The following is a 25,988-nucleotide window of genomic DNA, read 5'->3' as shown; positions in this document are numbered from 1 at the left end:
AATGGAGCTCGCTGAGGCCATGATACCAAGTGCCTGGAATAAGGGACGTGAGATCACCGATGCCATGATCCCAGGTAATGTGGATAAGTGACAGGAACTCACAGTGGCCATTTTCCCAGGTAATGTGAATAAGTGACAGAGCTCACTGTGGACACGATCCCAGATGTTGTGAAAAAGTGACAGGAGCTCGCTGAGGCCATGATGCCAGGTGCTTTGAATAAGTGACAGAAACTCACCGAGGCCATCTTCCTTGGTGTAGTGAATGAGTGATGGGAGCTCGCTGAGGCCATGAGCCCAGGTGTTGTGAATAAGTGCCAGGAGCTCACCGAGGCCATCATCTCAGGTGCTGTGAATACGTGACGGGAGCTCACTGTGGCCATGATCCCAGGTGTTGTGAATAAGTGACAGAAACTCACCGAGGCCATCATCCCTGGTGTTGTGAATAAGTGACAGGAGCTCACTGAGGCCATGATCCCATGTGTTGTGACTAAGTGACAGGTGGTCACTGAGTCCATGATCCCAGGTGTTGTGAATACTTGATGGGAACTCACGGGGGACATGATCCCAGGTGGTGTGATTAAGTGCCGGGAGCTCGGCGAGGCCATGATCCCAATTGTTGTGTATAAGTGACAGAAACTCACCGAGGCCATCATCCCTGGTGTTGTGAATAAGTGACAGAAGCTCACTGTGTCATGATCCCAGTTGTTGTGAATAAGTGACAGGAGGTCACTGAGGCCCTGATCCCAGGTGCAGTGAATAAGTGCCGGGAGCTCGGCGAGGCCATGATCTCAGGTGCTGTGAATAAGTGTTGTCCTTGTAGGGGCAGGTTCCACGCCTTCCTTCCTTGCACCTCTTCCATGCTCTGCCTCATCCTCCGTGTGTGGTTAAGACACACCCCCCTCACTGCTTCCTCGTCATTTGAATGCCAGGCTCCTCATATCACCAGCTCTGTGCACAGGGTCCGGGCTGAGCAGGAAGAGGCACGTGCAGCGCAGAGCCCTGTGCAGGCATCAGGTGAGGAGTACACATGTATGTGCAGGGGCGCCGCGTAAAGCACTCTCCGGGCATCAGATGAGGAGCACACATGTCTGTGCAGGGGCGCCACGCAGAGCACTCTCCGGGCATCAGGTGAGGAGCACACATGTATGTGCAGGGGCGCCGCGTAAAGCACTCTCCGGGCATCAGGTGAGGAGCACACATGTATGTGCAGGGGCGCCACGCAGAGCACTCTCCGGGCATCAGGTGAGGAGCACACATGTATGTGCAGGGGCCGCCACGCAGAGCCCTCTCCGGGCATCAGGTGAGGAGCACACATGTATGTGCAGGGGCCGCCACGCAGAGCCCTCTCCGGGCATCAGGTGAGAAGCACACATGTGAAGGGACCGCCACGCAGAGCACTCTCCGGGCATCAGGTGAGGAGCACACATGTGAAGGGGCCGCCGCGCAGAGCACTCTCCGGGCATCAGGTCAGGAGCACACATGTGCACGAGCCACCAAGGGACCTCTGTAATGGGCCACTGTCAGGAAAGAAAGAAGCAGGCACGGCCGGGGTGGGTTAGGGGGGGGGGGCAAGCCCCCTATTATTCATTGGACTTCAAGGGAGGAAGCTCTGTGTGCTCTGCCACACTCGGGAGATTCAGGGCTGATTCTCTAGAAAATGAATGAGTATGTCAGGCACAGCCCGAAGCCATTTCTAGACGGAACTATCTTGTAAGGTGGGCCAGTGGGGCTATGCGGCAGGGGAGCACCAAATAGTATAGTAGGGTTGACTAAATTAACTAAATTATGGGACGGGAAAAAACAAATATGCGACGTGAAAAGCAAATGTGTGGTTTTCATACAGCGCCTCTACTAGTTTGTAATGTTTACACCTGTTAACGTTCTGTGGGTAAAAATGCCACCTCGCCGGTCCCACTGCACCACCGAATCACAGCAACGGAAAGGCGGCATCGCGGCACCCCAACAAGTGCAGCAGCCCAGCCGTTTTAGCAACTTCTGATCCACTCGAGGAACAATCTTTTTTTAGTAAAATCCGCAAATTATGCACAATGTGATGCAAAGATGGAAAGAGCTGAAACTCCATAATTAGCCGGGAAACCCCGCAGAATCCGATAAACCCCGCCGCAACGCTAAAACGAAAACGAAAGGATTGCCAGAGCAGCCACCCAGCCATCCGTCACCCCCTGCTGCTGGCTCTCCCAGGCGAGCACTGCCAAATGTGCACGCGCAGAGAGCATCTCTCCATCAAGCCAATTCCTCTTCTATAACCACAGACATTAGGCTTTGTAGCTGCACTTCCTCATTCCTCATCCATCAGCGCGAGGGTCATTTGGGGCTCCATTGTGCGCACAATCAGGTGTGGGAAGCGCAGGGAAAGTTTGTTTATGAATATCAACAAAGTTCCATCTTTGTGGCTCTTCTAAACCTTCCAGGAGGCCCCCAGTGCACCTCCCATCCCCCGCAGACCCCCACTGCACCTCCCACCCCCTGATCCCCTACTGCACCTCCCACCCACTTGATCCCCTTCTGCACCCCCATCCCCTGGAGGCCCCCACTGCACCTCCCACCCCCTTGATCCCCTACTGCACCCCCATCCCCTGCAGGCCCTCACTGCACCTTCAATCCTCTAGAGGCCCTCACTGCACCTCTCACCCCTGGAGGCCCCCGCTGCACCTCCCACCCCTGGAGCCCCCACTGCACCTCCCATCCCCTGGAGGCCCCCACTGCACCTCCCATCCCCTGGAGGCCCCCACTGCACCTCCCATCCCCTGGAGGCCCCCACTGCACCTCCCATCCCCTGGAGGCCCCTAGTGCACCTCCCATCCCCTGGAGGCCCCCACTGCACCTCCCATCCCCTGGAGGCCCCCACTGCACCTCCCACCCCCTTGATCCCCTACTGCACCCCCGTCCCCTGGAGGCCTCCACTGCACCTCCCACCCCCTGGAGGCCCCCACTGCACCTCCCACCCCCTGGAGGCCCCCACTGCACCTCCCACCCCCTGGAGGCCCCCAGTGCATCTCCCATCCCCTGGAGGCCCCCGCTGCACCTCCCACCCCCTGGAGGCCCCCGCTGCACCTCCCACCCCCTGGAGACCCCCACTGCACCTTCCATCCCCTGGAGGCCCCCACTGCACCTCCCACCCCCTGGAGGCCCCCAGTGCACCTCCCATCCCCTGGAGGCCCCCACTGCACCTCCAATCCCCTGGAGGCCCCCACTGCACCTCCCACCCCCTTGATCCCCTACTGCAACCCGATCCCCTGGAGGCCCCCACTGCACCTCCCATCCGCTGGAGGCCCCCACTGCACCTCCCACCCCCTTGATCCCCTACTGCACCCCCATCCCCTGGAGGCCCCCAGTACACCTCCCATCCCCTGAAAGCCCCTAGTGCACCTCCCATCCCCTGGAGGCCCCCACTGCACCTCCCATCCCCTGGATGCCCCCACTGCACCTCCCATCCCCTGGAGGCCCCCACTGCACCTCCCATCCCCTGGAGGCCCCCCGACTGCACCTCCCATCCCCTGGAGGCCCCCACTGCACCTCCCATCCCCTGGAGGCCCCCACTGCACCTCCCACCCCCTTGATCCCCTACTGCACCCCCATCCCCTGGAGGCCCCCACTGCACATCCCATCCTCTGGAGGCCCCCACTGCAACTCCAATCCCCTGGATGCCCCCACTGCACCACCCACCCCCTTGATCCCCTACTGCACCCCCATCCCCTGGAGGCCCCCACTGCACCTCCCACCCAATGGAGCCCCCTACTGCACCATCAATCCTCTGGAGGCCCTCACTGCACCTCTCACCCCCTGGAGGCCCCCGCTGCACCTCCCACCCCTGGAGCCCCCACTGCACCCCCATCTCCTGGAGGCCCCCACTGCACCTCCAATCCCCTGGAGGCCCCCACTGTACCCCCCCCCGCCTGGAGGCCCCCACTGCACCCCCCCCCCCCACCTGGAGGCTCCCACTGCACCCCCCCGCCTAGAGGCCCCCACTGCACCCCCCCTCCCCACCTGGAGGCCCCCACTGCACCTCCCATCCCCTTGAGGCCACTTCTGCACCTCCAATCCTCTGAGGCCCCCACTGCACCTCTCACCTCCTGCCCCCATCGCTTTCAGAAACTAACAACCTCTGATTGGATAGATCAGTCTTAGGAGAAATTTGTGGTGTAAAAATCACACTGATGTTTATTCTGTTAAAGCGGTTTTGGGAAGTGCCCGCATTCATCATCTTCAGTGTACAGCTACAACTGACGACAAGAACCCATCCTGTGAATATTCCAATATCCAAGTTCTCCCACTGGGTTATTTTTATCCTCCTAATAGGGTCCACCAAGATACAAGGTACTACGGGCGGGACTGGAGAGGTGATGATAATATTTGCGAGCTAACTCTCCCGGTTCAGTATTGGCCAAGGCAACCTACTTTTACCATCCCTTTAGCAAATAGGTACAGTAGTCTGGAAGGCGTAGATTGACTTGAAGTTCAGGCCCCAAATATCAAAGCCCAACCCTGGCCCCAACCACTGCTAACAAGGGCAAGGGCTTTTTCAACAGGACCCTTCATGCCGTGTGAGGAAGGAGAACCTTGCGGGTGCATGAGCGGCTCCCCAGGGACTAATTAGAAGGAAAATATCGGACCAAACAAGGGCCTACACCAACTAACCTCCACAGTGGCTAACAAAGCCTATTGCCCTAATTGCCCAAAGACAAGGGTCCTTTCTTGGAACATAGCGGGTCTGAATAGTAAGCTAGATGACCCCAATTGGGGCCTTTTCATTGATCAACATGAGATCTGCATGTTTCAGGAGACGTGGGTCAGAGCGGATGTTTCAAAACTGGGCTTTGCCACCTTTAGCATCCCTGCAACAACAGGGGGAAAAGGGAGACCATCTGGAGGGCTTAGTATATGGGTGGGAGTACATTTAGGCTGTACAGCCAAACAGATTGACACCGCTTCTAATGATATCTTGTGTGTCATTCTGTATTTCCCTTCAAAGATCTCTATGGTCCTTCTAAATGTGTACTCTAGACCAGTCAGCCAGGGTAAGGAGTCAAAAACATTGGAAGATCTAACTATTTTTTTAGCCACCATTGCAGATGAACATTTGGTGATTTTAGGAGGGGATTTTAATTGTCAGTTCGAGCCACTTGAGGGAATGCACTATGATAGCCTTTATGATGAGGACAAATATTGGGCTATCCCGGAGACGAGGTGTCCGCCGGTTAAAAAATGGTACCCTCTGGTGATGCAGATGAACTGTCTTGTCCTGAATCACTCCTTAAGAGCTTGCAACGGTAGAACACCGTCTGACACTTCCTGCAATAATACCTTTGCTCTTTTACACACAAATGGGGGGGGTCTGCAAGCTTTGAAATACCCGGCATGCAACTGCCCTGCGAAGACAGTCCTTCACATGTTTTTTAGTAGCCCCGTATATCATAAGGCACGAAAGCGCTGGTTGGTACAGATTTGCAGAAACTTGGGAACCAGGAGCTGCTCTGAGGCCTTCAGGATTCTGAAACATGACTGTAGCATCCCGATAGTATACTCAGTAGCAGGATTCCTTTTTTCCATGTGGTGTACCCGCAGAGCACTTTTAAAATTATCTTAAATAGTACAGACCATGGCTCTGCACAAAGGAAATGGGGTTTCTTCTTAGGACCCCCCTATATTACCGGCCATCTGTAAAAAGTACGCATCTATGGACCCATTCTGCACCTAGGCCCTATTGTCTAATGACTAGCTGTACCTGAGTTACGTATTCAGTGTTTGATATCACGCCTCTGGAGGAACTGACTTTTTAATCAATCATTTGTTTTAACTATTTATCTACCATGCATTATGCACTTTTAAATGCCAGTACTGTTTTTCGCCCTGATTCATTAATTGTCATACTAGATGTGATTATTTCTTGGTGAAATAACCCGAAATGAGGGCACCTACAAACATTTGCCACGTATAATGCCCATAACTGTTTTAATTAAATCCTTTCTATGTAGTATCTGAGACTATGTTTTAGGATAAATTGATCTTTTTAATTATTTATTCATTTCGCACTATGCACTTTCAAATGTGAGCACTGCCTACTGTCCTGACCAATCCACTGCCATACTCGAAGCCATCATTTTTTCTGGTGAAGTAAACTGATTAGAGGACATCCCTAAACTGTGTTAGGCAATCTCTATCGACAAATATGTGTGCCAAGTTATGCCTACTCCTGTTTAATCAACGTCTTTTTTTTTTAGCTCTGAAAAAAATCTGTATGTATTATCATTTGCACTTTTAAGGTCATACTGACCGAAAGAAAGTTTTTTATTGATTGATTGATATTGTCTCTATAGTTTTCTGTAAGGAACAATGAGTGAATGAGTGAGCTTAGACAGTGAGGGAGAGAGTGAACGGGTGAGTGAGCTGTGTCAATCTATCAATCAGGATTTATAAAGCGCAGCAAATCACCCGTGAGGGTCTCAAGGCGCTGCAGTTGGTAGCTGCTTCGCGAGAAAGCAGTGAAAAACAAGGGAAAAGTTGGAGAAAAACTCATAAAAACAAGGGAGAGGAAGGAGAGTGTTGCAGCAGCGTGGGAGAGCTGGGCCTGGGGTCTGTGAGTGATCAGTGGGTGGTGTATTGTTAGTTTGTGTGAGGGAATTCCTTCCTTCGCACAATATGGTGCAAACCTGGCATCCAATTAACCCATACTTCACAGGGGAAACAGCAAGTGCACTGTAACCTCAGTACGTCCTCCACGCTTCTGTTCTAGAGGCCTCATTTATGGGGATCCGTTGTTGGGCAGCGCAGCAAGGCACGTTGCTGCGCTGACCTATGCCAAAGTGAAAGGGCAAGAATGCACCGCATTTAAGAAATACAGCGCATTCCTGTCCTTTCTGCCTGCTCTGGCGCCGTTTGGCAACCTAGGGCCAACTTTGAAACCCTTGCACCATGGTTCAAGGGGGCCTCTGCTGGAGACAGGATCATTTTTGTGCAGGAGGGGGTATCTTCCTGCACAAAACAATCATATGAGGAATTTATGTGCTGAAGAATGCCGAATAATTGGAAAGAGGAAAATTGAGGATAAATTCACATAGTTCTCCTCATTACACCTCACGTCCTTGAATTATCAGTCCATATTCTGCTATGGGTGAGTGAAACACTGAAAAAGAGGAAGTTTGCATCTATGAGCGGATGACCTATACCAGTAGTGAGTGGACAGCTGGACCAAAACCTCACACAACCTGTTCAGGCACCACATATTTGACTGAATTCTCATTGGAATAAATTATTTTTAATGTGTTTCAGGACAAAGGATTCTTCCCGTTGAGTGAAGTAAAGCATCCCCATGGAGACCAGACTGCTCTGTTCCTTCTTTGTAGCCATGCTTACAGGTGAGAGCCATCAATTCCCATGTAGAGCGAAGCTACTGTTCACTCTTAGTAGGTTTCCTTCACCTCGAGACAGTACAGGTATACCAAGGTATCATTTGGAGCAGGGAAATGGACGGCTCCCAAGCTACCTGGTAGGGATTCAAGGCACTGCTATGTTGCTATGTTGTAAACATATTGGAATACAAGCAACCAGCATTAGCATTGAATGGATGGATGCCATAGGCAACAGGCAAACCCTGAGCAGGTACATGGAAGGCACCAATGCAAATAATGTGTAGATCTACAATACCAGGCACGCCTGACTACATCATGGGGACAACGCCTGACTACATCATGGAGACAGCCCAAAGTATAGTACGGCACCTGCATATGAACAGACCGCATAATCAGTTGAGATAGATTTCAGATCATTTCATTCCGGCTAAAGATATGTCCTTGCGCCTAGCACTGTCATGTCCACTTTGTTGAGCTATACAATGTGCTGAGGTCATTCACCACATTCACACCTCAGACGTCATGGCCTCATCCTGATCATGTGCTGACTCTCAAGCTGTTCCCAGAGATCCCAGGAGGTGTTTGAATGCATTTGGACACATTGACAGCAGACTACCGACAGGGCTGAAATGCCACCAGGAGTTGGCACTAAGGGCGCTAAATGTAATTGTATTCTGGCCCCTTGGAGTGTGTCTGCATTAGAAAGTGATACAAGTCGCTCCTTAACACAGCTGGGGTCACATTTCTGAGCCTTAGCAGCCCTCCACTCAGTTCTACAGTACCAACACTCCCTTGGACTGCCATGGCGTGGATTACTGGAGCATTATGAGTCCTAACATGGCCTGGTAATCTGGGTAATTTTACACCTTATTACGGTGTGTGAGGAAGAGACCCCGCCTGCAGCAGGGCTCTGTTTCCACACATAGAATACAGTGGTCTGGAAGACAAGCCTTTTCTAGCTTCTTTTTGCCAGCCTCATAAATCATGTCGCTAAGCAGTCATGGGTTGTTATGCATCACATGTAGCTCACAAAGGCTCTTTACTCTGGAATCAAACAGGAAAGCGCTAGAATAAAAAAAAGAGGCATCGCACAACTAAATGTCAATTAACACAGCTGTACTAGAGGGCTAGCAATTGGAAATTCCTCACCTCAAACTCGTGTAGGGCGCTGTGCTGAAACCTTAGGGTACCTCTGTACAATGTGGTAATGTCTCCTGAAACATCTCCTTTGTGTTACTCAATGTATCAGTGTCTCTCAGCCGAAGAGAATCGCTTAAAGGGAAGACAAGTCTAAAAGCTCCTCTCGATTGGTCTTCTTGGGACCTCATTCAAAACCACGAATGTTTCCATTTCCAAACTTGGTACAAACCCATGACGACCCTGTTCCACCTGGCCCAACATCACACCATGCCATCCACTGCCCAGTCAAAACAGAAAGCCTCAATGAGAGGAAAGAGATATCGCTAGTTACCTATGTGTACGCAATCTCAACGTCTCTTTAGAACAGCGCGCGCTTTGATAAAATCAAGGCCATCATTCATTCCACCCAGTAGCTCACTCTCATGCCAAAAACACAATTTTCACAATTTGGCTACTTTTAAGAAATAATAAAATAATAAAAAGAACAAGAAGATATTGTTGGGAATGGCCCTTTTTGCAGGGTTATACCCAAACTATTTGCTTCTTCCTCCTATTTTTATTCCTGACCTGTGGTTGTTGGCTTTAGGACTCTGGGCACTTTGCCACTGCTGATCAGTGCTAAACTGCATATGCTCTCTTTGTAAATTGTTATTGTGATTGGTTATCCATGATTGGCATATTTTTTTTTACCAGTAGGTCCCTAGTAAAGTGCACTGAGTTTGCCAGGGCTGGTAACTCAAATGCTACCAGTGGGCGTGCAGCACTGGTTGTGCCACCCACAAGAGTAGCACTGAAAAGATGTCTCAGGCCTGCCACTTCAGTGCCTGCGTGCAGTTTGTTAACTGCCATGTTGACCTGGCCACTGTACCCACTTGCCAGGCCTTACCCTTCCCTTTTCTTACACATTGGACTCCCCTATGGTTGGCCCAAGGAACCCCCCTGGGCAGGGTGCTGTGTATGTGAAAGGTAGGACATGTACTAGTGTGTGTAACACGTCCTGATACTCAAATACTGCAACTTCGTTTTTCACTATTGAAAGGCTATTTTGCCCATGGGACAGAATGGGGAATGCTGTGTAACATGTTTACCTGCATATCTTTCTAAAGGAGTAACATAGAAACTTGGAATGTGGTATCCCTGAACTCAGAATTTAATAACACATCTTTTAGGAAGGATGGTTTTTAAATTTTGTGTTTGACAATAGCACTTTTAGAAAGTGGCTATTTTCTTGTTCAACCTTTCTGTGTGCCTCTGCCTGTTTGTGGATCGACTGTCTGGTTTGAGAGTGACAGGGGCTGGGGTGGCTCTAAGTATCTGGGTGAGTCAGCACTAGGCTGAATAGGCCGATCTGCATTTGGAGTGGTGGGAGGAATAGCACCTGGGTTGAATAGGGCTATGCTTGCCTTCCACAATGCTGGCTCCACCTCCTGCAGTGTGTTTGATGACCCTAGCCCACACTCACAAAGGAAGAAGATGTACACTGGCAGAGTGCACCCAGAACTAGTTTGGACTGGGTCCAGGACCCCTCACACATAGAGAACTAAGACTTTTGGGGTATAAATATAAGAGCTGAAACCCATGAACTTTAGACTACTTCATGATCAAGAGAAACCTGTTGCCAAAGAGGACAGCTGAAGAGACTGTGGAGAAGTACTACCCTTGGTGTGTGTCTGGGGTTGGCCTGCAGTTTGCTGTTTCTCCTGAGCAGAGGACAAAGGGACTTTGCTGTGTGCTGTGTCCCCCCGCTTGAAGGACTTTGCTGTGGGCTGTGTCCATCTGAAGAAAAGTCTCCAAGGGCCTGAGAAGAGCTGGCCTTCTGTTTTTGAAGTCCCAGGAACAAAAGAACTTCATCCCCAGCTTCCCTAATCTTCCTTGCTGGGTGTTCTAACCTGCCAGGAGGGCCTGTAACTGTGTGTGAAGCCTTTTTGCTGTTGGGAGCTGGAAGCGCTACGCAATGAGGGAGAAGTGTGTCGCCGCCGCAGCCACCGCTGTTGCATCACCAAGGAAGTGTGCTGCCGCTGTTTACCGTCGCATCACCGGAGAAGCGTGCCCCCACCACCGAGGGTGCCGTTGCATCACTGGAGAAGCGTGTCGCAGAGTCGTCGCATCGCTTAGGAAGCATGTCACCGCTGTTCGCCGCCACATCACCAGAGAAGTGTGTCATGGGCCTGTCGCAGCACTGAAGAAGTGTGCCCCCGCAGCCACATCAATGGAAAAGCGTGTCGCAGGACCTGTCGCGGCTCAGGAAACCACCGATTTTGCCACACGGCCATCGAGCGTGCACGCATTGCCTCCACGTTGTTGCATCGCATCAAAGAAGTAATTTTGTCGCATCGCACTGGATTGTCGCAATGCATCGATGCGCCATCTTGTTGCATCATGACCGGAGCGCAGGAAGAATCGACGCATCGCCTTCTCTGCTACCCTTTTGTTTGTTCTGCGTTACGAATCCCAGTTACTTTGAGATTAAGTATTGCATTTATCATTTTTGCAACAACCTTTTTGATGACATTCCACTGAGTAACTGTATATTGGATTTTTGTCATTTTGATCTTGTGTAGTTTAGATAAAGATATTTTATTTTTCTAAACTGGTGTGGTGTCCATTTGTGGTGTTTTCACTGTGTTACTGTGAGTATTGGTACAAATACTTTACACATTGCCTTTGGGATAAGTCTGTCTGCTCGTGCCAAGCTACCAAGGGGGTGAGCAGGGGTTATCTAAAGCGTGTATCCCCCTTGCCCTGACAAGAAGCAAGGGTCCCTATTTGGTCAACGGTACCTACCTCTGCCAACTAGAGACCCCCATTTCTAACAGATATGAATAAAGGAAACTTTTTAGAAAAAACATGAATGAAGTCTGTGCACTATGTCAAATGGATGGACTTGTAATTGATATACATGTCATGCTAGGTGTAGTGGGTGCTGATCACTCTTGTATAAAACCAGATCAGCTAAGATTCCTTTCGTTTAGACTTACCAGAACATAGTCCTTTTTTATTTCACAATCATTTTTATTGAGATTTGTATAAGCCTAAAAGTACAGAAGCAGCATAGAAAGAAGAGGAACAATTGCAGATAGGTGTATTGGTGAATACCAGAGAGGATACAACAAGATTTGTGATAGAGGTATAGTGTCATAGGACTCGCGACAAGCGGGGCCCACTCAGGGTAGTATAAAGGGAGGAGCATGCCCAGAACAACAAACCATAATATCAATGGATCATAGTATCATTGGTCATGGGTGCTAGAGATGAATGAAGGACTATGAGAGCATTGGCAGAGTATTATGGGGCGGATTACCCAAGAGTAGGATGTAGGATCGTGATATGCAGAAGGAGAGAAGAAAAAGAAATGAGAAGACAGAAAGAAAAAGAAGCAATAGAGGAAGGGTTCGGAGGGGGCAGTGAATGAGGAAGGGGTGTGGGGGAGAGAGGAAGCTGGTGAGGGGGAGTTTTGATTATTTTTGGGCGCAGAGGGATTCAACAAACACATCTGGTAACACCATCTCCAAATTGAAATCCATGGAATACCTCACCTCTCTGGAGGGAGTCTGCCCATACACAACATGACAATTGCAGTGCTCATATCAACTGGCTGACATTCCCAAGGCAATGAGGAAATAAGGGACTTGCCAAAAGCATTATGCATGCAGCTGCATGATCGAGTTCCATACAGGAATTCCTTGTTAATTGAATCAAATCCCTTACTGCTTTCTACCAAGTACAAATTCCAAATCTGTCACCGTGAGAGATATCCGCATACTGGCCGTGCCGATTCCTAACCCTATTTAAATTACAATATCTGCTAGGACCTTATCCTCTCCTAGTAGATCATGAAAACCAGGATGAAGAAAGTCTGCACCCTATTTTAAAAAATAGGAGGAGGAACTTTCCTCAGGCTGCTCCGCCACCCTCACACAGACATCACGCATCCGCTGAAGCCACAGTCGAGGCCGTTCCTCCTCTTACCTCACCACCAAGCCCTGGAACAGCCTTCCTGCCACCTCTGGACAGTACCTGCACTGGCGGAATTCAAGAAGAGAATCAAGACCTGGCTCTTCGATGAAGCCCTGCAACCAAGCGTCTGAATCCCCTCAAGTTGATTAGTAGTACTTCATAAATACGGTTTGATGGATTGATTGATCATTCCCTTAATTCCTATAATTAGACCAGGTCCAACCCACTCACACAATGTGTTTAAAAATCACCCCATTGGCCAACTCTCCTCTGCAGTGCAGTAATACACTGCTATCTGTATAAGGTTATCAAAAATGGTTCCATAATTTATAAATATCCAACCACTCATGAATTATGTATGCTAGCCAGATTGCAAATTTCTAGATGTATTGCTAAGATAGTGAAGCACGTCCAATTAACTCTGAAGAGCCATCATAGGACAGCCTGTATAAATACTTTCATTTTATTTGAAATGATTGCATTCATCCTCTTTTTAATGTGTTTTCTGGAAGAAGCACCCTGGTCTGTATTTTTTTTTATTCTTTATTTGTCAATTTTGTTTACCTCTAGTGATCCCAGAGTAAATATTTTTACTGCTATAGTTTTTACCTTCCAAACAACTGAAAGATCATTGTCACCCTCAACTTGGACTACATTTTTTAAATTTCTGTGCTTGAGGGTTTTGGAAATTTTCAATGAAATTGACTTATTATGGTGACAAAAATAGTGCCTTTTGGTTTCATTCCATTTCCTGCTCTCTTCCCATATTGTCCTCTTGGGATACCCTACAACAGTTCACTCTTTGTTTCTATGCAACACACCAGGTTACTGCTCTCCATCAAAGAGGAACACCACAGTTCTGCACATGACACCAGCAAGACCTGGTTACTGGTTGCTCCTATTTAGAGCATAACTTTAATCTAAAACAAGTTCCCTCGCCATCTCCTTGAGCACTTGTGTAAAGATTATTCCCTTGGTCAAACCTCAAAGAAAGATTATTCTTATTATTATTATTATAATTTTTTTTTTATAATTAGACGGCCAAAATGTGATGGATTTAAAGGTTTAAATGGATCTGTGAACCCAGGCTAGGACATCATGTCCCAAGAAGGTATTGTGAAGACAAAGATAATGGCAGATGATCCAGCCATCCCTGACCCACAAATTTGCCATAGCGTGCAAGTCAGCAGTGGTACACTCACCGAGGGCATGATAACACTGCCACCACCAACGATTTTACCCCCGCCCCCTGGACTATGTAGGGTACTAGCTGCTTTCAGCCCTCCCAGTCCCTTAAGCAAGTTTAGAAATGAAAGCACAACACAAAAATTGAAAAGGCGAAAAGAACATGCTTGTCATTTTGGAGCCCACTCAGGGTAGAAGATATGTTTTAAATTTTGTGTTGTGCGCAGGACTTACTCAAAGCCAATTTTTGTTCTGAACGGGACTCTGGATCCCAGCATGCACCAGTTATGACTCGCGACAAGCGGGGCCCACTCAGGGTAGTATAAAGGGAGGAGCATGCCCAGAACCCCCTGCGAGTTCAACACCTACAGCGACCTCTGAAGAAAGGGCGTGAGCCCTGAAACGCGTCAGGTCTAGGGAAGACTTATCTGGAATGGCGAAGCAAGTTGCTTGTGTGCGATGCAAGCCGCCTGTGTGAAAACCGTATGGTTCCCCTGCTGGTGTGTTCGCCCCTAAGCTTTCGGGCATTTGTTTGATACCTATTACTGCACGGCTGCCCTGCCGTGGGGGGCAGAACCATCCGAGGAGCTACGAAGGAGGCTGTAGCGAGAACTGGTCTTGCTCAATACAGCGCAGCAGGGGGGCGAAAAGAACATGCTTGTCATTTTGGAGCCCACTCAGGGTAGAAGATATGTTTTAATTTGTGTGTTGTGCGCAGGACTTACTCAAAGCGAATTTTTGTTCTGAACGGGACTCTATATCCCAGCATGCACTAGTTATGACTCGCGACAAGCGGGGCCCACTCAGGGTAGTATAAAGGGAGGAGCATGCCCAGAACCCCCTGCGAGTTCAACACCTACAGCGACCTCTGAAGAAAGGGCATGAGCCCTGAAACGCGTCAGGTCTAGGGAAGACGTATCTGGAATGGCGAAGCAAGTTGCTTGTGTGCGATGCAAGCCGCCTGTGTGAAAACCGTATGGTTCCCCTGCTGGTGTGTTCGCCCCTAAGCTTTCGGGCATTTGTTTGATACCTATTACTGCACGGCTGCCCTGCCGTGGGGGGCAGAACCATCCGAGGAGCTACGAAGGAGGCTGTAGCGAGAACTGGTCTTGCTCAATACAGCGCAGCAGGGGGGCGAAAAGAACATGCTTGTCATTTTGGAGCCCACTCAGGGTAGAAGATTTGTTTTAATTTTTGTGTTGTGCGCAGGACTTACTCAAAGCGAATTTTTGTTCTGAACGGGACTCTATATCCCAGCATGCACCAGTTATGACTCGCGACAAGCGGGGCCCACTCAGGGTAGTATAAAGGGAGGAGCATGCCCAGAACCCCCTGCGAGTTCAACACCTACAGCGACCTCTAAAGAAAGGGCGTGAGCCATGAAACGCGTCAGGTCTAGGGAAGACTTATCTGGAATGGCGAAGCAAGTTGCTTGTGTGCGATGCAAGCCGCCTGTGTGAAAACCGTATGGTTCCCCTGCTGGTGTGTTCGCCCCTAAGCTTTCGGGCATTTGTTTGATACCTATTACTGCACGGCTGCCCTGCCGTGGGGGGCAGAACCATCCGAGGAGCTACGAAGGAGGCTGTAGCGAGAACTGGTCTTGCTCAATACAGCGCAGCAGGGGGGCGAAAAGAACATGCTTGTCATTTTGGAGCCCACTCAGGGTAGACGATATGTTTTAATTTTTGTGTTGTGCGCAGGACTTACTCAAAGCGAATTTTTGTTCTGAACGGGACTCTATATCCCAACATGCACTAGTTATGACTCGCGACAAGCGGGGCCCACTCAGGGTAGTATAAAGGGAGGAGCATGCCCAGAACACCCTGCGAGTTCAACACCTACAGCGACCTCTGAAGAAAGGGCGTGATCCCTGAAACGCGTCAGGTCTAGGGAAGACTTATCTGGAATGGCGAAGCAAGTTGTCTGTGTGCGATGCAAGCCGCCTGTGTGAAAACCGTATGGTTCCCCTGCTGGTGTGTTCGCCCCTAAGCTTTCGGGCATTTGTTTGATACCTATTACTGCACGGCTGCCCTGCCGTGGGGGGCAGAACCATCCGAGGAGCTACGAAGGAGGCTGTAGCGAGAACTGGTCTTGCTCAATACAGCGCAGCAGGGGGGCAAAAAGAACATGCTTGTAATTTTGGAGCCCACTCAGGGTAGAAGATATGTTTTATTTTTTGTGTTGTGCGCAGGACTTACTCAAAGCGAATTTTTGTTCTGAACGGGACTCTATATCCCAGCATGCACCAGTTATGACTCGCGACAAGCGGGGCCCACTCAGGGTAGTATAAAGGGAGGAGCATGCCCAGAACCCCCTGCGAATTCAACACCTACAGCGACCTCTGAAGAATAGCGTGACCCTGAAACGCGTCCGTTCTAGGGTAGACTTATCTTGAATGGCGAAGCAAGTTGCTTGTGTGCGATGCAAGATGCCTGTGTGAAAACCGTATGGTCCTCCTGCTGGTGTGTTCGCCCCTAAGCTTTCGGGCATTTGTTTGATACAAATATATATACATATATATATATTTTCACTGAAAAAACCATAGGCATCAGAGATGTTATAGTTCGAAATTAGCATTTAAAAAAGCTTTGAAATTCATTGAAAAAACCATAGGTTTCAGAGACGTTATAGTTCGAAATTACCATTCAAAAAACCTTAGAAATTTACAGAAAAAAACATAGGTTTCAGGGGTGTTATAGTTAGCTGGACATTTCACTCGTACAAAACCATTGAAATTCCTCCATTATAGTTAGTTCTACGAACTATAACTCGCGCGCCCGCAATCCACTGCTGATGACGTCACATATTACATCTTCTGGATGATGTCATCAGTGATGTAATTTGAGATGTCATCAGTGATGTCATCAGTGATGTCACTGACCATGTCATGAATGATGTAATATGTGACATCATCAGCAGTGGATTGCGGGCGCGGGAGTTATAGTTCATAGAACTAACTATAACGGAGGAATTTCAATGGTTTTGTACGAGTGAAATGTCCAGCTAACTATAACACCCCTGAAACCTAAGGATTTTTAAATGCTAATTCCTAACTATAGCATGTCTGAAACCTCTGGTTTTTTCAGTAAATTTCAAAAGTTTTTTAAATGCTAATTCCTAACTATAACATGTCTGAAACCTATGGTTTTTTTCAGTGAATTTCAAAGGTTTTTTAAATGCTAATTGCTAACTATAACATGTCTGAAACCTATGGTTTTTTCAGTGAATTTCAAAGATTTCTTAAATGACAATTTTTAAATGTAATGATAGTTATATTTATTTTTTTGATACTGATTTTCTACATTTTTTTAATTATTTATTTTTACATATTTTATTTTTTAAATTACATTATCTATTTGTAAATATTGCAACTCTAATGTTTTTTTTTTGTTTTATATTTTTTGTAATATATTTATAGTATTTTCTTTATTGGGTTTTTTTTCCAATTTTTTTTTGGGAGTCACGCACCCAAAGCGTACCTTTCTCAATCGGTGCGTGGAACCTAGCCGCCATCGCCATTTTAGGATTGTTGTGTAGGATCCGCGTAGGATGTGCGATGGGTGCGCATTTTGGGGTGCGATCGTTATGCGACCGGTATGCGACTCCAGGCGCATACGCAACACATACGTATTACTTTAAGTGCCGCTCGCGTGCTTGCACGTAACGTCATATACATGTTCGACGTGTTAGGAGTTGCGCACCCAGCGTGTGCACACCAGGGGGCCACGCTTAACGCCGTACTGGGTGCGCAACTCCTAATTTGCACGTAAAAAAAAAAAAATTAGCACCTATCACTAATTTCTATTCTCCCCAAGGGACCCCATCCCCCGGGGCCTATATACAATGTTGGGGACCGTGGGGGGAGCCCCAATGTCCCCACGGTCCCAGCCAGCTCCCCGCGTCCTTCGGGAGCAGCATTGCTTTTCCACACGGGGAGCTGCTAACATGCAGCTCCCCATGTGGAAAAGCAATATGGTTTGAATTTGAAAGAGAGAGCAGATTTCCCTGCTCAAAGCCTCAGCTCCCACCCTGCCATAGCAAACAGCAGTGTTCTGTGGTGGCCACCACGAGACACTGCAGGAGCCAGCAATGGGGGGTGGCAATCCCCAGGGCCATCGACGGCTCCAGGAATGGGGCCACGCGGCCCCCTCCCACAATATAAAAAGCCCTGGGGGTGGTGGTCCCCGGGGCTTGGGGGGGCCTTTGAGCCCCCCCATCCATTTGTTTTTAAAGCCCTGGGGGTAGCGGTCCCCGAGCTGCGGGGGCCTTTGAGCCCCCCACCCATTTATTTTGTAGCCCCAGGGGGAGGCGGTGCCCAGGGCTGGGCAGCCCCTCTGGGCCCCCCATCAAATTAAATATTTTTGCCCCCGGGAGTCTAAATATTAAAGAAGCGCGGGAGCCCGCACTTCGTTTTATTAATTTTTTTACGGCAGATCTGTGAACCCAGCACGCATTTTGCATCCTTGCGGGACCCCCTAAGCAGGTCTAGAGGGTCAGGGTATTTCTACCTTGCCCCTTTTATACGTTTTGTACGCTTGATCCACTGATTTCTTGAGGCTCGCTTTTACCGAGGTACAAAATGGCTGCCAACACTTCCTGGTTTGGAGTGTTTACAAAGCAAAACCAAAGGAAATGATGGACGGAGTGTTGAACATTGCAAGCACTCACCCCCAGTCAACTGATCTGGGTTTAATCCATCACCGTTCTTTAGCCCACTCTGCCACCCCAGTTCAGACATGGCCATATGCAAATCAGTCTGACCCTAAGCCTCATGGGAACAGTCCAGCCCCGAACTGCCAAGCCATGTCTTCCCTGGACCGGAAACAAGCTTCCTAGGACCGGTTTCTGGCATTTCAGCCGTCTTCAGCCAGGCTTGCTTGAATCCAGTGGCAAAGTGAGCAAGGGACTCACGTCTGAGCATACCCTGCCAACTTATGGCGAACAAAGAAAAAACCAACTATTGGGAGGGGCCACCCCTCCCATCCGTGGACCCCAGTCCACTTGCTTGACACGCCCCCCCGTGAGGGATGGGCGGAGCATACAATGCAGCCCCTGGTTGCTCAGACCCACAACCGCCTGTCGGCTAACGGGGGGGGCGCCGTCGTTCTTCCAGGGGACAACGTTAAACATCCCTGGGTATCCTGGCTTAGCACTCCGCGGTGCTGCTGCATGATGTACCCCTTGGTATGTGCAGACCCTGGATCGCCCTGTAACTCCTCCACAGCCTTGGGAGTGGCCACCGTCACTACCAGAGCCCCCCACCAAGGTAGACCTGTTTACTTACAACCTGCTGCAGCCAAAGCTTCCCCTAGGTCCAGTAGGAAAAGGTCCAAGCCTAAACTAGAGAGGTGCACCCCATCTCCCTCCAGGCACCCTGTGGACTTGGCGTGTATAAGACCATGCCTGATGAAGCCAAGACCTCTTTGCTCTGCGCAACTGCGCATGGCTCCCGGTAGGCCTATATACCTAGAGCCTACTGATACCGGGCTTCTCCCAGGTCCAGCCAAACAAGTCTACGCCCAACCGGACCAGCGGCCAGCGTGCACCATCAGGACAGGTTCCCCCATCCTTTCTAAACTCCCCCGTGGATTTTTGACTGAAATGACCTTAAACCTAAAATAGGCGATGGTCCAAAGTTGCCTTTGCATGGCTAAAGAACAATCCCTTTGACAAGACACTCCTGCCTGGCAGTGCCAATGCGGGAGGAGGTAAGAGTTGACAAGCCCGCCTTACTTTCTCTTTCACTCCGTTGGAGTACGCCCATCGTATTCCATCAGTCACCACCAAATGTGAAGCCTTGCCCTCCCAAAATTCTGCTAGTATACCAGGGAGAGACAGGACAGAGTGACCACAGAGGAGAACAACGTGTAAAATTCTTCTCTAATTTGACTACTGGGAAAGCCAATTGTTCTCCTGCTAATTTGTAGCCCAAAAGTGTTACCCCGGTGTTTCCTTTAATCATATGGACCATAAGCCCCCGTTGGAAGGCCACTTCCACAACCTGCATGGCTGCCAGCAGTGCTGGAGGGCGGGAGAAGTTACCCGGTACCGATACTCGCATCAAAGGTACCTGTTTCGTCGAACTCAAGGACGGGCTACTAATTGAGCAACCAGGCTCCGCCCTAGTATCCAGAGGTCGAACCCAAGCCCCTCCAAGTTCTGCTGCTTCACCTGCCTGTTAACACGAATCCCAGGGCAGACCACCGGCCTATAACCCATGCTTGGCCATGCCTGAGCTAAAATACCTCTGAACAGCATGACAACAGGCTAACCACCAGCATTGCGTTCTGAATGTTTCTGACACTGCCAAGAAACATGCGCATAACTAAAGCAACTGGCACCATGCCATAAAAGTATCAATTCAGCCTTATATGAATGCAAAAAATGTGCTCTTGTGGCGATCCGAGTAGTGCTCCCTCCAAGCCAGCAGCCCTACCCAGGCAACCTGCACCCTCTTGGCACTGGCACACTCCCGCCCCAGCTGCCCTAGAGTGCCTGGTCGTGTGTAGCCACAACCCACGTTTCATCACTGACGTTATATCGGGGTATGATGACACACATCTAACTGTACTGCTGAGTGCCAGTTGAACCATCGCAAGAATGCCTTTGCCTGCTCAGAATCTGGCTGCAAAGTTGGATGACATTGACACCCCAGCCCAGGGCGAAAATGGCAGCTTTACAGTTTCTGGTGCTATAGGCGGTACCCGTACCCTGATGGAACAGAATGTAATTCCCTTGCTCCTGTTGAGCACGAACCCAAACCAGTTGCTCACCATGGTTCAATACCTTCCTGCTGCTAATCATTTCCTAGCAGAAGTTGACAAATCTATGTTCTGCAATGGCACAACTTCGCAGCCTGCACCATTCTGCCAGTGCCGAAAAGACCTTTGTCATGCTGCCTGGCCTAATCAATCTTGCCCTGTTCTAGAAGCGCCCGCTTCAGCCCTAGAGCAAACAATTCGCCAGTAACCCCAAACTGGCCCTGATGCGAGACAAACCGTGCCCAGGCACAAAAGTGAGCCTACTAACTAATAGCAGGTCTAACAGCGTCAACAGGCATCATCACCTTACAATAGGCGTGATGGAGTAAGGGTATCCAGTGAGAATCAAGATGACAGCTGCCCATCTGACCAACCGTGGTGGGAACCACTCCTGTATATTCTAGTACACATGGTCCCAGTTCACCTGTCACTGCCTGATGTACGTGACCTAGGTACATGGTCCCCTAGCATGGCGGCATGCCATTGAGACCAACATCCAGTCCCCGATAAGTACCACTATCTGCCTACGCTACAATCTTGTCTGGCGTTCCTACATGCCCAGGTATACCACGTGATGATGGCTCTCCTCAGTCACTTGACCCGACCACACCTAGAAGAACAAACACCGCGAGAGGAAGCGGCCAATGACCTGCCCCAAGACTCTACGAAATCCTCCTACCGAATGATGAGGGAGCTCGCCACCAACCTCTGTCCAAGCCTGCCAACCCCACAAGTATTTGGACCCCTACTGCTCCAAGGATTGGAGGGGGGGAGGAGGGGCAGTCCTATCTGAAGATGTGTGTAATGGAGGACATGCGTCCTAGAGTACCTATTGTTGGGTGCAAACGAGTACCTGATGTGTTTAATACTAATAACAGTAGTAGCAACTCAATCAGCACAGGGCTAGAGTTCCCCCCGTCCTGCAACCGTGTGCGACACACAGGGAGATTAACGGAAGGCTAACCTCAGTCAGACACAGAAAGACCCACCACGTGGCTGTGCCCAAAAACCACCATCCCGCATCAAACCGACCCGATGGAAAGACAACAAGCGCGTAACGCTCTACACCCGCGGATGACCCAGGAAATAACCAATCGTTTAACAATCGAGTAAATAACAACGGACATCCTTTCAGCATCTGAAGGCCTAGCCCTTCAGAAGTAACCTGGGAGCCCAACGCCAGGCATCAGAACAGGCCTCGGCACCTGTGGCGTGTGTGATCTTTGCCCACTACCGTGTGAGCCAGGGCCCCCGTTGCATCCTCTTCTTTTTTTTAAATTTTTTTTTTAAGATCGCTGAAGCACACGTAAACCACCCTAGCTGTTCCTTGCCGCAAGGTCATCCTACCCTCAGGAGCCCCAATGAACGACCAGGTAACATTAACACTCACTCAACACTAGGCGTAACTCTTTGCTTAGCCTAGGTGCTGGATGCAAAGTGACACCTCCCCCTGCTCCCGACCATAGTGGTGAAGTGTCCCAGGAGTGCTCGGCTAATATAAAAGACCTTGCCAGAACCGAGAGACCCCTGCGCAGCTACAAGTGTTTTCCAGAGTAAAACTGGTCTGCAGGGCTACCCAGCATGCTCCGGCACTGGCTGTGGCATACGGACCGGCCACCAACACACCGCGCATTTAATAGGTGTTCCAAGTCCACTCGGCCTAATTTGCCAATGAAACAAAGCATTGCAACCAGGCCCCCCCCCAAAACCAATACTACCAATCAACCTCCCATCTCTCATCATCAGTACTGGCTAGACTATGCCTCTTTGGTGCATAGGATATATGAGTCATCATTGTGGCTAAAAGGCATATCCTCTTGAAAAATGCCTCCGTTCAGGCATGGTAAGGCCGGGTCACCAACACTACTAGCCAAACTTACTAAAGTTTTACACTCCCAAGCCCTTTCAGTGTAAATATTATTTGAATCAAAAGGCACATGGGATACCTACGGGCCCTGAGCCCATCCCGATGAAAGATGTGCATTACCAACAGTGAGAGCCGTAGTCATTACTGGTGAGCCCAGGCAGAGTAAGGCAGATCATTGCTTCCCCAGGTCTATTTACAACATTTACTGAGATACCAAATACGTTAAGGACATCTGCAATGCATAACCACCAGAATACGATGTTGGGCCGGTGGCGATGAACGACTTACACAAAAGGCTGGTAAAGCAGTGGACACTGAGAGATGTTGCACTTGGCCACCAAGAACTCACACAATAGGTCAACCTGCCTGGCCCAACGCAGGCAATAACCGGGAAATCACACCTCCTTCCTGGACAAGGGACGTTGACGGACACAACAAAACGGACCCCTCACCCTATGCCATTGACCGACTCGGGCCCACGAGGTAATCTACTGTGGCGGAGGACACCTACCCCCTGATGGATGCTGTTTACACATTACCCCTTCAGGAACATTGCCTCCAAGGTGGCCGACTCACCACGTGCACTCCGAAAGTTTTCAGCCCGGTAGAACTCAAGCAACGTCACCCAATCTCTAAGACAAGCAACAATGCCATGACATGTCAATGCATGTGAGGAAGGCAAATCAACCACCGCTAACCCAAACCGCAACAAGGGACATATGACCTGTCTTTGAATGCACAGCACATGTGGTAAAAACAAGTTTTAAAGGCATATTTATTGTCCATTCACCACCAGCACAATCATTTAGAATAGAGGCCCGTAGACTAAACAGTTCCTTAATTAATGGGAAGTGTTGAGACATAAAGTCGACGTTTAAATCCCAAGAGCATCTGGCCATCTTCCACATGCAAGTAGAAGAAGCTGTGCAACAAGTTTGCCAAGAGGTCAGGTGATTCACTAAAGGTCCCAAAAGAGAAGTGAGAGGCCATGTTTTGTATTTAATTAAGTTCAACTTTTGGCTCTTAGCAGCTCTTGCTGCAAATAGACAAAGTTCTTCCCCTAATTCTTTCTTCACTCTCCCATTATTGAGGAATTTATGGAAGTTTGTACAAGGTTTTCTCTCCAAATATGTTGGATTCTCCCAGGGATCTTAACGATGAGCTATTTACACGAATGCCTTCCAACTCAAAGCCCCTGCATATAGCTGCAGTTCACCGTTTGTGCTGCGTTGCGACTACTTCAGTACCAAATTGTGTGATGCAGCCCCTATGTTTCATTAAGCCATATATTACATTTCACAAAAAACAAGGCAATGATATACATGACCCTTACCTTCCTCCTGAAAGTTATTTCTAATTTGTGCCAATCAGAATATGTTGTCCCCTAAAAGCCCTTTCCATATATTTCCTTGCCAGATGAAAATCATCTCACACACATGAAGCAGAGTTCTTAAAAAGTGCCTAGTCGAAACTAAAGACTTGAGGCAGTCTACTCAACTATGCTCGTCTGCTGGGGAGCGGGCGAAAGTGCGCCCCGGAGACCGGGATGCCGATCGGGTCTAGTCTCCTGCAAACACTAACAAACCCCAGCCCCACGGTCATATGAGGGGGGGGGAGTGTGAAGGCAGGCCGATGGCCGTGGATGCAGATTTTCTTTGCGGGCACCCGCCGGGACCGTTTGTCAACACACTTCCGCCCCCCACGTGGCCTGCATACTTCCTGGAAAAGAAAGCCAGCATGCGTTGATTCCACATTATGCCCCTGGGCGAATTACCGGAGGTAGCGCGACCCGCACGAGTGATCTCACGAACACATCTCGGAGAATACTGACCATCCCCAAGGCCCCCCACAGGCCCTCCCACAGGCAGCAATGAGACACTTGAAGTCGGCCCGAGCGGGCATGCACTTGCTTTACAAGGCGTCAGATACAACCTGAGGACCAAATACAATGATCAATTGCTTCACATAGCCTGCCCAGCCGAAATTAGCCACCTGCCACCGCTTGGAGATTGGCCCCTGTCGCGCCCTTCTTCGCACAAAATTGGGGGGGGGGGGATGGAGGGCCAGAGACAACAGCAGAGGGGGCCCGAAGAGAAACTCTGGTTCTTTTGCATCTTTAACATAGCGCTAACTCGACCCGAAAGTAATGGAGCGCTGCACATGCGCACCGTATTTACATTACATATTCAGGCACAAGGAGATATAGTGATTAGCCATAATCACAGGATGTGGACGCGAGCTCGAGGATCAAACCCTGTTTTACAGGCCCAAAAGTCGGCAGCGCAGCCCCTAGACCTCATCTCCCCCCCTCAGGCCTCGCCGATTGCGCTAGCAGCTCGGGAATTGTGCCACTCCGATTGATAGCTAAAAGCGGTGTGTGAAATACAATCGTGCGCACAACATAAATCAACGTACAGCATCGTGCCAGATGAGCGTCGATAGAGACAGTATTTCAAGACGCCACGCACTCTCGCGGCCAAGCAGGCATCGCCGTGGCAGAACTTCATACCGCCCGACTAAAACATATTCAAGGGCGCCCCCCCGGAGATAACCGACTAGTTTTCCCCGAATCACAGGATGTGAACGCGACCACGCAAGGACTGTGTCGGCCGACCCGCCGTAAATGAGGCAAACTCTAGAGGGGCCTGCAGGTCTGGGCTCTGGACTACAAAGCCGGGCAAGCGTAGTCCGCAATGCACACTAACCGGCCACCGGCATCCTGGGTGCTGTGAAAACACCAGCAAGCGATGCTCTGCTGCGAACACCACAGATGCAAAGCGGCTGGCCTAGACTGCAGAAATAGACAGTAGTACAGCCTAAGCCCGACTCACTACCAGGAAATGCAGGTGTACATGGCCCACACGATTGAGTGGCCGAATGATTAAGTCAATACGATAACCATTTCACATGTATAAGAAAAGAGACTGTTTATTACTCGGTGATATAAAGGTCTACTCTACCAAATGGGATCGAGTCTGCAGGAAGTGTCCAAATAGTTTGCCCAGAATCACGGGAAGTGGACGCGACCACGAGGCTCGAACCCTGGTTCCATCACCAAGTCGGAGGCGCATCCACCTCGAGCACCCGGCGCGTGGGGCAGCATCCCCAGACGTAGCAGCCCCCGCCCCGACTAGAAACACCTCCGGGGCCAAACACAATCAGCGCACCGGACTTGTGGCCATAATATTAATATAGCATCTTGGGAAAAAAAAAAATTGTATTGCCCAGAAACACAGGATGTGGACCTATTTACATCATACGCACTCTGTAATCTACTTGGCACACGTTCTTTGCAGCACGCACATTAACCCTCTGCATGAACTTCACCGAAGTCAAAGCCTCACTATACAAAATCCTGCTCGCTCTCCAGGAAGATAATGAATCACACGAGCTATCTTGACGTTTTGTGAGGCCCGGTAATAGCCGCGGAAAGAGACGCAGCATCCAGTGCTTCAAGTAGCATAATAAGCTTCCAAACCCGGCGCCCCCAGGAAGCCAGCACATGGTGCGATGGCCCCGGTCGCATCGCCCTAACTCCGGCCCTGCCGGGGCCTCCCACACGCAATACAAGAGCTCTACGCTCCACAAAGACTCTCGCTCTCAACCCAACAACACTCACCGGGATAATAGAGATCACGGACAACCCGGAAACAACCCGCCGCAAGACCCCGAGTAGCGAACGGCGTCAAGGCGAACGAGAGGACAAGA

General features: G+C 49.7%; 1 protein-coding gene across 1 annotated transcript in view; it reads left to right on the top strand.

The window, feature by feature from the left end:
• Positions 1-879: 879 nt before the first annotated feature.
• Positions 880-25,988, top strand: part of LOC146863697 (uncharacterized) — a 50,862-nt gene continuing 25,753 nt past the window's right edge. Inside the window, exons 1-2 of the mRNA XM_085627836.1 lie at positions 880-1,014; positions 7,291-7,376. Of these exons, the coding sequence (XP_085483962.1) occupies positions 7,331-7,376 (46 nt within the window). The 5' untranslated portion in view covers positions 880-1,014; positions 7,291-7,330. The remainder of the gene's footprint in view (positions 1,015-7,290; positions 7,377-25,988) is intronic.

Source organism: Triturus cristatus, chromosome 2_1 (assembly GCF_964204655.1).
Source record: "Triturus cristatus chromosome 2_1, aTriCri1.1, whole genome shotgun sequence".
Lineage (NCBI taxonomy): Eukaryota > Metazoa > Chordata > Amphibia > Caudata > Salamandridae > Triturus > Triturus cristatus.
Note: the sequence above shows the minus strand (reverse complement) of the source record. Positions and strands in the feature narration are given on the sequence as shown.